General features: G+C 59.7%; 1 protein-coding gene across 1 annotated transcript in view; it reads right to left on the bottom strand.

The window, feature by feature from the left end:
* Nucleotides 1-13,139, bottom strand: part of Abcg1 (ATP binding cassette subfamily G member 1) — a 58,643-nt gene that overhangs the window by 19,245 nt on the left and 26,259 nt on the right. The window contains exon 3 of the mRNA XM_047564132.1: nt 1,003-1,120. Coding sequence (XP_047420088.1) covers nt 1,003-1,120 — 118 coding nt within the window. The remainder of the gene's footprint in view (nt 1-1,002; nt 1,121-13,139) is intronic.

The following is a 13,139-nucleotide window of genomic DNA, read 5'->3' as shown; positions in this document are numbered from 1 at the left end:
GCTGTACATACACTCATGATAAAGTCTAAAATTATAAATTTATCTGGGAAAGAGATAAGCAATAGCTTATGAGAAAACAGAACAATGATGACAAAGTACTATAGTAAAATCACCAGCATTGCTGCTCTTGAACTTGGGGGCTACTGTTGAGTGAGATAAGGGTCACTTGTCTGCAGCTGATCTGATAACACAGACAACTACAAAGTGACTAGTGGGCAGGTAGCACATACAGGATGTATACACTGGACAAAGGGATGAGTCTCCAACCGGGTGGGGCAAAGTGTGGTGGCCTGAGATTTCATGACACTTCTCAGAAGGGTCTGCAATTAAAATTGTATGAATTGTTTCTTTCTGAAATTTCCATGTAATATTTTTGAATCATGGTTGACCGTGGGTAAGTGAAGCTGCAGAACCCAAAACCACGGATGGAGGAGTATCCTCAGTGCTGCTGGGAGCTGGTTAGCGGAGGACAGGCCTTAAGGAAGCATGTTAGAACTCCGTCTGAAGATTCGGCTTTCCAGTTATTCATCAGTGAATGGCACTGGGCACGGCACCAGGGACTGATCGCCAAAGTTGCCAACAACCACATTATAAGCCCTGCCCAGCAGGGCCCGCATCCTGCTCTGGAAACGCCCCTCTCTCCCAGTGCGCCCTGCTGTGTGTTCCCACGGTCCTCCTGCTTCCCTCTCCCCAACTTAGCCTTCCCACTTCCTCCTGTCCCAGAAGGGCCGGCCAAGGCCTGACCCTCAGGATGCCACTCGTCTGTCTGCCTAGTCTCTTGTCCCCCACTCACCTGTGGCCGTCTGCAGCCCTCTGTGCTGCTGTCATCCCCGCACTGTCCCCTCACAGATCCTGAAGCTCAAGATGCCCACACCCCTGTGCTTCCCCAAGTCCGTGTGGCCAGGCCGTCCAGCAGCTACCACAGTGGACAGCAGGACACCCCAGTGATGGGAGGTGGAGCAGCAAGCGTGGGGGATGGCTCTGCTGGTGGGGCTCGCTCACCTGTATCCAGCCAGAATGTTCATGAGTGTGGACTTCCCAGCCCCGGAGGGCCCCATGATGGCCACCAACTCTCCACTGTTGAACTTCCCAGAGATGCCTTTCAGGAGGGTCTTATATCCTGCAAAAAGCAGACGGAGTTCATTTCTGTCACAGGACTCCCAGCGTGGTGCATGGACAGCTTGCCTGCAGAGCTGAGGCCAGAGGCCCGCTTCTCGTGCAGGGGGTGAAACGCAGGCCGAGGCTGGGAAACAGGCCTCGAGCCGACTTCATGCCTGGTCTACCTCCCTGACCATTCCACAGGTGTATGAGTGGTCACAGCTGCCAGCTCGTGCCTAAGGCCTCAGAGTTTGCAAAGCACTTTCCCCTCCCTCATCTGGCCTCTACGGGTCCACCACTGCCCCTCAGCGAGGAGGCCAGGCCACTGGCAGAGCCCACACAGCCAGGCACTGGCCCAGGCTCACTCCCGACACACCAAGGTCCCACGTGCCTGTGTTAATTAAACAATCCACTCAGCATTTCATTTACAAACTATTTATATTTTATGAAAGCATGAATTATCTAGTTATAACTTATTTATAAGTAGTTGCTTTATAATTAATCGATACAGTATTAATTCCTTAATTAATAATGAAGAGCATCCCATCATGTCAGCACTTCAAACAGCTTTGGCATCTCCGCCAAGTCTCCCATCCAGGAGCTTCATGAAGGGAAAAGCTACCTGTCCCAAGAAAAGCCACGTGACCTTCCTCAGCTGAGCGCTGGAGCGCGCTCGGGAGGACGAAGCCCAGCTCACGGGGCTCCACAGGGACACCTCGCTGCCGCGTCCGATCCCCACACACCCTCCCGTGGCCAAGAGCCCGGCTCCCACAGGCACCATGAGGCGGACACGCGGGGGTCCTGCCCTCGTCATCGGACTCCCCACAGTGGCACCCAGAGCCCTGCCCGGGTTCCTCCCGGCTGCCTTCCTGCCCTTCACAACTGGACACCTAAACATGCCAACTGTCGCCAGGTGGAGTCCCTGAGGCCCTGCTGAGTGAGGCGCGGGGAAGCGGAAGCCAGAGGCGGTTGTGGCACTGCCACTCGGGCTCATTAAGGACAGGAGGGCAGCCGTCGCCCCAGGAGGCCAGGGAGGGTAGGGGTAGAGGGGAGCTGGTGCGGCACAGGGACCGCCCTCCACCAGGACAGGCCCACCAGTGAGGAGGACGAGTGGGCACGGGGCGGGGAGCCCAGGAGCCCCTGGGTGCCCAGCTGCACTGCCCTGGGCGAGGGTCACGGAGGCGCTTCCTGCACAAGGCCACGCTCCCGGCACAGCGGCTCAGCAGAGCCAGCGCCCGCCGGGAGAGGTGTGCTCCCAGGACCCATGACGCCATCAAGGGAGCACGGAACGCCAGGTCTTTCCGCCCGTCGCTCCGGCTGGGGCTGAGGCTCCTCCCGAGTGAGCCTTCCTGAGGCGCTCTCCTCCTGAAGCTGGGACAGCGCCCGGCTGGGCCCCACAGGCCAGAAGGGCCTGAGCGAGCAGGCAGGTCGCTGAGACGACCCCAGCCACGCAGAGACCAAGCGCAGTCTGCTCGTGGCCCTTTGCCCCTGGGGCAGCCCAGGGCCGCTTCCCAGCTCCCAGGCAGGGTCCATCTGTCCACTGGGGCACAGTCTCAGGGCCCTCTGCCTTGACAGTGCCAGGGGCTGGCCCTCGGCCCGGGCTCCATGCTGGGGCGCCAGATGACGTTACTGACTGAAGGAAGCTCATACAGGCTGTGGTGTCCACAGCCAGAGCCCAGGAGCAGGATGGGGTGGGGAGACGGGGAGCACCCAGCCCGTTCATGGGAAAGGCAAGCAGGGACACAGACCGTGGCCTCACCATTGGCAGGTCACCCAGCTGCAGTTCCAGGCCTGACCGCAGTGAACCCAGGACCTCGACACAGTCTGCGGCTGCCCTCCCTCACAGAGGGACATGGTCCCAGGGTAAAGGGCACAGGTCACTGAGGGGCACAGGGTGCTGTCCGTGAGCTGTGTGGGGTCCAGCCGGGGAGAGGACCCCGGCCCTGCTCGCTCTCCCTCCCTCCTCTCCTCTCACTCTTTTCTCTGGCCGTCTCTCTTCTCTTTCCCTCCCTCTCTGTTCCTCTCTTCTCCCACCACCCCTGCCATTTCTTCTTTCTCCGCCTCCCTCTCTCTCTGGTCCTCTTTCCTGCTCTCTCTGTTCTCTGACAAGCAGGAGCCTTCCTCCATCTTTGGGGACACACACATTGCTGGGTGGTGGCAGCTGGCTGCTCCTTTACCACCAAGCAGTGACTCTGGGCACTGAGAGAGGGTTTCCTTAGTTACGCCTTCGCTGAGTGACGTTGATGTCATCGGCAATGCAGATCCTGGATTCCAATGATCGTGAGAAAAAGAAGGGGATGCTGAGGAGGCTGGAGGGAGGCTGCTTCCCCTAGAGGCTGGCCAGCCCAGAGAGGCCCCGCTGGAGCCCAGGCACCGACCGCGGCTCCAACACGCACTTGATCTGCTTCCCAGCTGTCCCTGTCCCTGGAGGTGCTGAGAATGCCAGACTGACTTCTCCACCTCCAGGTGCTGCGCCTGGAGCCTGCCTGGCGTATGGCCACCCAGTGTCCGTGGGGCTCAGGAGCAGAAGGGCGCCCCGGCCCAGAGGGCCCAGAGTGACCGCCACGGTGGGAAAGACCTCTGTGTGAGGCAGCACCAGGGCCTGGGGCTCTGCAGGTCCAGCTGCTGCCTGGCCCCAGCGGCCCAGGGGCTGGACGGTGTCGTGAAGGGAGGGGCCGCCCCAGAAGCCCCGCAGGCTTCCCTCTGGGCCGAGTCGATGCACAGAGCCTCGAGCAGAGAACCGCTGGGGGTTTCCTCTCAGAGGGAGGCACTTTTCCCCCCAAAGGAAACAGCTTCCTCCCTTAGAAATGGAGACCACACTCCAAACGGGATCAAAGGGCCCTTCCTTTGCAGATGGGCAACTGCCCCTCCAGCCTTGAGCCTCGGTGACAGGATGCTCGGTTCTGGGCCGGGAGGATTCAGGAAGCCCGGGAAGCGGAAGGCGCCCACTGCTTCCATTTCCTACAGGCCTTACGGGAGAAATGAAACCCGCGGGCACCTACAAAGATTGGGGGCACACAGCATTGTAACTCGGGGTGGGTTTCCCTGTTTTGTAGAAACGCGGCCTGACAGGTGTCACAGAACAGCGGCACTGGGCTCCCTCGCCGTGTCTGGCTGGTGCCAGCCCATCATTCTGTTTATGCCTCACAGCAAGCAGAGAACTGTGTTCTCTGTATACTGCAGACAGCATTCAAGGGTCAGAGAGGGTGAATGAGTGTCCAAGGCCACACAGCAGTCAGCAGAGCAGCCAAGGTTCCAACCACTTCAGCCAAGCCCCGGGGACTCTTTGCACTTGGACCACAAGGGCCTTGGTCAGCCCCTGCCGGGCAGTTCTGGGTCCTGGCAGCCACCTCCACCTCCCTGTCCTGCAAGCAGGCTTGTCTCCACCGAGTAAGAGCTCAGGACCCTGCGCCTAGCCTGCCGGTGTGACGTAACTAACAGAGGACGGGAAGAAGTCACATGCCTTTCCTCAGAAAGAAGAAACCCCGGTCACCCAAGGGCAAGCTTGGCACAGGTGTGGGCAGGGCAGTAGCGGAGCTGAGGCGGCACAGTGGGAAATGAAGGTGCCAGGAGACCCCGGCCCCCGGAGCTCCTCACTCTTGCTTCCATTCTTCTTCATCCACAAAACATCCTCCATTAAACCAGAATTCCTGCCAGGGCGCGGGAGGGCGGCGCGCCCCTTGGGGAGGACTGAGCCCTGTTGATGTGAGGACCGACACTCGCAGGAGCTGCTCAGGATCAAACCGCTCCTGCTGCCCCGGGCCACCTGGCAACGCAGCAGCGGGCGGAGGCGCTGCAGCGGCTCACCAGCAACCTGGGTGGAACGCCGGCCATGGCGGAGCCCCTGGGAGCCATTAGGCCCGATCCTGGCTACCTGCAGAAATAACAAGCAAGCGAATACCCGACTCAGGGTGCGTCCAAGAAGCCGCAGTCGGGAAGGGCTACGCTTCCTAGGTGCCCGGGAGATCCGCCGTCCGCTGTTTCCCAGCCTCCAAAAGAGGCGGGCATCTCCCGCGTCTGGGGCTGGGGCCAGGTGAAGGGGTGCCTCAGAGAAGCAGGCCACTGTTCTGTGACCGTGCAAGAGTGAAACGCCACACCGAGAGCGCAGGTCCTGACCTCTCCAGGGGTTAAGTGTGCCACAGACAACTGGGCAGACAGGACGGTCATCGGGTTCAGAGCCCAGCTGGCAGAGGGGCTTTGCCACACCACCTCTGCAGACACGGGTGGCCGGCAGGGGGCAGACAGAGGAATGTGTCTACTCCAATGCAGAGATGCTCAGACTTCTGGGGGAGGGAGAGGGGGTGGAGAGAGAGAGAGAGAGAGAGAGAGAGAGAGAGAGAGAGAGAAGGAGGAGGAGGAGGAGGGGAGAGAGAGAGAGGAGGAGGTGGGGGAGAAAGGAAGAGAGACAGGGAGGGGGAGAGAGGGAGGGAGGAAGACAAGGAAGGAGAGAGAGGGAGAGGGGGGAGAGAAGGGGAGAGGGAGGGGTGACGGGGTGGGGGGAGAAAGAGAGAGGTGGGGAGAGAGGGGGCAGCTGTCCGCATCACCCTCTTCTGCACCTGCTGCCGGGTATACCTGTCAGCCGGTGCATCTGAGCCTCTGAGTGGACTCCTAAGTCCTGCCTGTCATTTTCTCAACAGGGGACATTCTCTCCCAGGAGACGGTCAAGCAGACTGTCCTGGTCTGCTCCGATCACTCCACATCCCTGAGGTCATTTTTCAACTACAAGATCACACCCTGCCAGCCTGCCTCACACACAGGTGTTCCTGAAACCCCCTTAGAGATGCCCCCTGCCCAGGAAACACGCTGCCACTGTGACCCCAACACGCTGCCCCAGGTGGGCTGGGAGTGGCCTTACTCTCCTACAAGACGGTTGTCAAGAATTGGGAAGGGAAGCGGGCAGCCGCCACTCCTTTGGAGGCCCAGAGGGCTGACTGTGCGCGCTGCGTGCTGCTGGGGTCTGCTTTTTCCTTCCTGCCCCTTGGCTCCTTGCAGAAGAGGGGGCTGGGCTGTGTGTGGATCGAAGAGGGAAAATAAGAACTCCATCTGCTTCCCCCTGTCACCCCATGCCACTGGTTGGTGTGCTGAGGCCAGGAAGGGGTTGTGGGTTCAGAGCGTCCCCGCCCTGGCTCCTTAGCTGCCGACAGACCTGCCACACACAGACCAGCTGCTCTGCTCCTGTGAAAGCAGTTTAGCAAAGCCACAGCTAAACTGCTCAGCGGACACCTGGGAAGGAACACGCCGTCCTCAGTTGCTGGCCCTCAGTTCATGCTGCAGAGGAGGCAAGCCCAGGAGGGACAGCACTGTCCACGCTCTCTCAGCCTCCTGGAGATGAGTCCAGGGCCCGGCTTGGGTGCTGTCTAGAGGTGTCTGAGGGGCCACCCCTGATGCTGAGGAGGAAGTCCTGCTGTTCTAGAAGAGAGCAGAGCTGCTGTCCTGTCTCTGCCAGGGGTGCTTCTTCCACCCAGGGCACCAAATCTGACCAGAGCTCATACCCTGCTGAGGCTCAGAAAGCAGAGTAAGATCGGCACTCTCGACAATTGACCCTAGAGTTCCCACAGGGATCTCTGGGGGGGAACCAGCAAGAATGTGGGAGTCCAAGGCAGTGGGCCCCCCTTCCAGCCATGACCACAACCAGTGGGGGGCCTCAAACACCCTCTCCTCCTCTGGGTCTCTGTCCCTCCCCAGAGCTGCTTCCCACACTAGGATTCACTGGGCATGAGTCACGTATGGCTGGAATTTCTTTGGAAGCTGAGGGTAATTCCAGGTTTCCTATGCAGACCTCCCCAGGGTCCTGACAGGATGGCTAGGGATGGGTAATCCCGAGGGTATATTCAATGCTTGTGCAAACTGTGATTTTATTGAGGCCAGGCCCAAACTCACCATCACACAGAGAGTGGACCAAGTTTCCCTGACTGCACGCGGCTCTTCATTTCACATAGATGTTTTCCAATTGCTTTAGTGGCCTAAACAAAGACCACTAAAAGAAACATTTGTGTTCCAAGCTAATTAAGAAGAGGTGATAAACACAGATCACTGACTATTTTTAAATAAACATGCATCTTTAACTTTTTTAAAACTGCAAAATCTTGCACGACATGTTCACAGAACTCTGGAGCCAGGCATTTCCCAGCTATGCCCGGCAGGACCCACCAAACCCCACCGGGTTCCTCCTCCTTCCACACACACCAGGGACCCTGGCTGAGGCACGAGGAACTGTTTTCTACCGACCCTTCATTCTTTGCAGTAGAAAGCACGACCAGATAGTCCCACCCTCCAGATGAAAGTCAGTGCTGACGTCAGGGGATGTGGGGATCACCTCAGTCGAGGACTGTCTGGTCTGGTTAGCACCAAGATACTCCTGGCCACTTCCAAGGTTTGACACCGGTGGCTGGTCAGTTGCACGAAGGGACAGAGAGGGCGGGCAGGGATGGGGGGAGGGCATCTGCCCTGGGCAGAGGCTACCGGGTGGCTCAGGAGAGGGCTATCGCCACCATGCGCACGGTCTCCTGTGCACTGGGTTGGGCCTCTTTAGAATGGCAGTGCAGAGCCTGGTGGGCCCACAGGCAAGTGCTCCATCTTGGAAACTCCTTCCTCACTCGTTTGAGGGACACCTGTCTGAACTTGGGGCTGTGCTTTGCCCGCACCATGCAGGGGAGTCCCTGGACTGCATTTCAGTGGCCAGTCTAGTCAGGTCCTGAGTGGGTGGCAGTCCTCTGCCTGATTTAAACACATCTTGACTTCTGGAATCCTGTGCCCACTGAGGGAGGCAGTGGGCACGATAGGGGTGTGGCCAGGCCTGACCCTCCCAGCACTGCCTTTTCCCAGGGCGACTCTGGACCTGGCACCGCAGCTTTAGGGGAGGGTGCAGGGCACCCAGCACAGCCAGTCCCTCCCAGCACAGCTCCAGGCACAGGTCTACGGACGCCGTGCTGTGGTGACCGGTCCCGTGTCTCCTTAGTAAGGGCCAGCTGGCATGGGAGGCCTCAGCTGCTTGAAGACCCCTGGGAAACCATCTGGAATTCTGGAACAGCCCAGTGCATGGTCCGGGTCATGGCCCAGCTCATTCTGGTAGTCCCCAAAGTTTCCAGTGCCCGTCTCTGGTCTTCTGCCTCTAATCAGCTGTGTGACCTTGAGCAAGTTCCTTTGGTTTTCAAAACTGTTTTCTCATCTGCTATTGAGTGTGAAGCCAGCATGTGACCTTGAGGGTGTCGCTGAAGTGGCTCGAAGCACTTTGCTTTGAGCCTGGCATCAGAAGGGGCTCAGTAAGTGATGGTAGCGTGGTAGCCGGAGTCACAGAGTCAAAATGTGACCCAGAGGCACTCTGGGAAACGCAAGTGACAGATAACGAGGGCCAAAGGTCCCTCTTCATCTGGCCCACGGGAACGGAGGATCCTGCTGTGCCCGGCACGCATGCGGCGCGTGAGTTCCCACCCAGGAGCCTGGCCCAAGATCGACCGCTCCGGACCCCGTTGCCAGACCCCGTTGCCTGCCTGCAAAGCCATTCCTGGGACACTCCTGCTCCCCAGGTGCTGTCCATCTCTGGAAGATTCGCATCCCTGCCCCAGAGCCGATCTGCCCCTGTCGTATCCAGAAGAACCAGTCTCCTGAGGGCCAGTGCCCTGGAGGAAGGTGAGGGGACGCTCCCTGTGACGTTCCCAGCACGCCGGGCACTCGGGCCACCTGGCGCTGGCACCCCCTGGTCAGTGCTCACCACTGCACTGATGCTGATGCAGAGACCCCTGGGGTCTCCAGACCTTGGCAGGAAGATGTGATCGGGGTTCGCTGCAGACACCACCCCAGGATTCGGCAGAGAGTGGTCACCTGGAAACCTACCTGACGGGGGAGGCAAGTGTCCTGCCTGCACTATGGCCCTAGGGGCCAAGCCCTGTGCACATGGGATGGAGGCTGCCTCCATGATCCCCACAGTCCCTAGGGGAGGTTCAAGCACACCCATATTTCAGAGGAGGGAGTTGCTTGGGAAGCCAAGGGGTTTCCCAGGGGCCCCTGTAAGGGAGGGGTCTACACTTGGACCCAGAGACTCCCAAGAGGCCACCCAGCTCCAGCCAGTTAGGCAGAGATGGGCCAGGAAAGAGGGTGCGCGCCTGCCAGATAACAAGAGTTCCCAGAGGCTGAACAACAGATCCTGCTCAGAACTTTCTGGAAAGCCAGGCAGGGGGCAAAGTCACCCCCAAAGGGATGAATCCAGAGTGCTGTTCCTGCACCTGAGGGGCAAGAGCAGGGACTTGAAAGGGCTGTGGGTAAAAGCAAGGCCCTGGCGGGGAGGTGCAGAGACCTGAATTTAAAGCAGCCCAGTAGGACGGACAGGAACGGTGGTGCTGAGCAGCTCTGGGGCTCCCCCAGGGTGCTCCAGCCTCAAGTGGAGGAGGAAGGTGCACAGACTGAGCGGGCAGCTCTGTAGCCCACTGGGGTCTCCTCCAGCATTTGCGCCTGGGAGGGCCCTCAACGATGTGCCAAGTGTGTGTGCACCCACGCGCACCGTGCACACACAGGTGCACATGCACACACATGCTCATACACACCCCAGCACGCACACACCACGTGCACACCTATGTATGCACACCATGAGCACACCCACCGTGGCCAGGGTCAGGAACTACAACAGAGCTGGAAGTCATCTGCACCTGCTGATGGGCTTGGAGGGGTTTCTTTCCTATCGTCGTCATATTTTAATCCTTCCAAAATCAGAACTGGTCTTCTCCCAGGTTTTTGAACTTGGTTAGAACAATTGAGAAAATACCTTCCAACTGTTCAAATCCCAATGGCACCAACGAGGCTGCCAAAGGATCTCCCGTATGGCACGCTGACACCTGCGCCGTGGAGCCGGGCTCCCCACCAGGCAGGATGGGAGCCAGGGTTGGCAGGCCGGCCGAGCTGCAGACTCCCTTCACTCCTCGGGGACAGCTGAAGGGCTCCTGGTCAGAGCTCATCGGCCAGACGTCTGATTCTCCAGACCTTTCTCCCTCCCTCTCCAAGAGTGACCTCACGGCCGCCGGGACAAAGTCCGCTTTCCTGGACAACCAGGGGCATTTCCTTCTTACCATCCCAGCCTCTCTCTGGTACCCGTGGGTTTGGCCTCCATTTGCCTCATTACACAGCAAAGCCACACCCACTGATCAAAACTCTCCTTGTTTTTGGTGCTTTCTAAAATCAAAGGGGCTTTGGAGTCAATGACAACAGCAGAAACAAGGTTTGGGACATTGGGTTTAATGAAATCAAAATGGTCCTAAAGCACCAGTACCAGTCACAGGGAGCAAGAACGAGGGAAGACATTGGCACTTGTGCCCAAATATGCAAATGGCACATGGCCCCGCTGGCTACCCTCAGTGGGCCTTGGGCGGGAGGTCCACTCCGACACAGGTTTGTCAGCCTGACAATCCACTGGGCATGTAGCCACTGCCCGCTCTGGAGGCCAAATGGATGACAGAGCAGCAGGCTCTGTGTCCATGTCCCGGGCACTACCTCAGTGGACTTATGGTGGTCAGCTGGCCACAGCTACAGGTTGCTTTTTCATCTTCTTTCTTAGAGCCTGCTGGGACCCAGCCTCCTGGCTCAGTGGCCTTCCTCGTGATCAGCATCCCCTGCCCCCGGTTCATCTGTCCATCTGCCCATCCCCTGCCCCCTCCCTGCCCCGTTGGCTCTCCCTCCTTGGCTTCCTGGTCTCCTCGGTTTCACTAACTCCGAGCAGAAGCCCCTCTCCGTCTTCCCACCTGCCTGGATCCAGGTATTTTGAACGGTACGGGGCACAGACTGGCACCCAAGGAGAGACAGGGAGCGGCACTCACACCCCTCACCCCACAGAACGTCCTGCTGACAAGTGACGTCACCAGCAGGCAGCTTCCCTTCTGCGTCCCCAGGAACCAGGAAGTCTCACGGTGCCACTCCCAGGTCCTCACCTGGGACCCAGGGGCATTCTGACATCTGCACCTTCCGTAGTGGTGGGCCCGGGCCTCTGGTCATGACCCTCCCCACCCCTTGCTGGTCGCCCCTGGAGTCTCTGCTGGAGGACCTGCACTGACTCAGGGCCAGGCAGTGTACTCTCTTAGTCTCACCAGACGCTACAAGGCTGGTGTCTGGGTTCTAGATGCTTCTCCTGCTGCACCCTGAAACTCTGGTGACCTCTATCTCCCTGCCAACGTGGCATCCAGGTGCACTGGCACTTGGAAGGCGTGCTGGATCCTGAGGAGCTCTGCTGAATGTCTTTCCGTGGCCCCCTCCCCAGTGGCTCCTGGACCTTACCCACCCCAGTCCCACTTGGCTTGGGTGACATCAGGGAGAAGGGTTTCCCTATGGGACCTCCTTAGGCCTGTCACCAAAGCAGAGTTAAAACCCAGGTGGCAAACCTTAAAACTCAGAAGGGCCCCGTGGGGCCCATGAAGAGGAGGCAGGTGCCGGGAGAGTGGGGAGGGATGGCCAGGCAGGGGAGGGTGACCCCAGCCTGCAGCTTCCAGGCCGAAAGAATGTCCTTGTCCTTCCAAGTACCCTGTCTGTGAACAGGGGTTTGCCTTGGGACATGAGCAAGCTGAAGGACATCGGAGCCACGCTCTGTGAAAGAACCCCGTAGGACACCACAGCCAGAAGCCACAGACCCTGAGGAGGCCCCGGGTGAGATGCTGGGCTGTTCTTGGAGCCACCGTGGCCCCAGGAGGTTAATGGACTTGACCAGTGGCTGCCGTGGCTCAGATCCTGTACCTGGTCCTCACACATGGGCTGTGGTAAGTCCATGTGCCGGAGCCGCTCCCTCCTCTGTGAACCCGGGTAACAACACCTCCCTTGCCCCTGGTGCCGCGGGAAGACAACGAGAAGGCTCCTGGAGCGCCTGACACCTGGCTGGCCATCACAGGCACGGGTCCCACCCTGTCCCCACACACCTAGGCCACGCTCCCTCCCCGAGGCTGCCCACCGTGGACGCCTACCTGTGCAGATGGCCGACACGTTACTACCCCATAGTCAGGACAGTGGGCCCTGGAGGCACGGACGCCCCTTCCCTCCCGGGCGTGACAGAATCCCTGTGCCCCAGAAAAGACCAGTCACAGGGCAGCAGGAGCGGTGGTCAGGACGAGAGGAGCCGGCCTGCAGGGAGCGAGGGCAGGCTGTCGCCCCTGCTCCTGTCCCCGGACCGTGGCTCTGCTCTGCTCTGAGCCCCTTCAGGTCTGGGGGCCTGGCGCCTCCGGAGTGCAGGGCGAGTCTCACATCCACGGCAGGTGCGGCCCTGGCCCACGTCCAAGTCGGCCATGGAGCGAGCAGGGGAAGCACCACGGCGGGGACCACACAGCCCAGTTACCTTTGGACCAGGGAGAATGAGCCCGTCCTGTCAGTGAGCTGGGGGGAAATGGTCCCTCCCATGCCTGCCAACCCTGTGGCGAAGGTCAGCCCCATGGCGGCCGGGCTGGCCTGCGGAGGAGGTGGGCATCCTGGGATCAGGGGCGCTTCTGGCCCGGGCTGCAGGCTGCTTCTCGGTGCAGGGTCAGCACTGAGCGCTCAGCCTGTCCCGAGAGCCTGTGTCCCAGCTCGGTGAAGAGCCTCAGCCACCTCCGCAGCCCACGCCGGGGAGAAGAGCTCACAGACGCAGGCAGGCACAGAGGCTGGACCCCACTTTGACCCCGTTATGAGGCCTCCAAATGTGGCTGGGGGCCAAGGTCCCCGAGACCCGGCTGGTACGCGGTGTCCAGAGGCGGCACCTGGCTCTGGAGCCCTCCAGGAGTGACACGCTCCTGCTCGTCAGTCCCGTCTCCCGTGGCCCTCGGAGGCCCGGACCCCGTGCCTGGCGTGTAAGCACACGACACGCGTGCCGTCCTCCGTAGCGAGGGCTCTCTGCTTCTTTCTCCCCAGTCCCACCTCTTGTTTTGCTTTACAATGACAGAAGGAGATGTGACGGTGGCGATGACGATGACAGCCAAGCTCCGTGGCCTGCGGCGTGTCCCTGCCACCCCACAGTCCACAAGTCTCCTCGGGTAACCCTCCTCCTGTGACTCTTTCCCCACAAGCTGCAGGACACACTTTAAAATTCCCATTTCACAGAA

The sequence above is a fragment of the Sciurus carolinensis genome, chromosome 9, assembly GCF_902686445.1.
Source record: "Sciurus carolinensis chromosome 9, mSciCar1.2, whole genome shotgun sequence".
Taxonomy (NCBI): domain Eukaryota; kingdom Metazoa; phylum Chordata; class Mammalia; order Rodentia; family Sciuridae; genus Sciurus; species Sciurus carolinensis.
The sequence above is the reverse complement of the archived record's forward strand: the minus strand, read 5'-3'. Positions and strand labels throughout refer to the sequence as shown.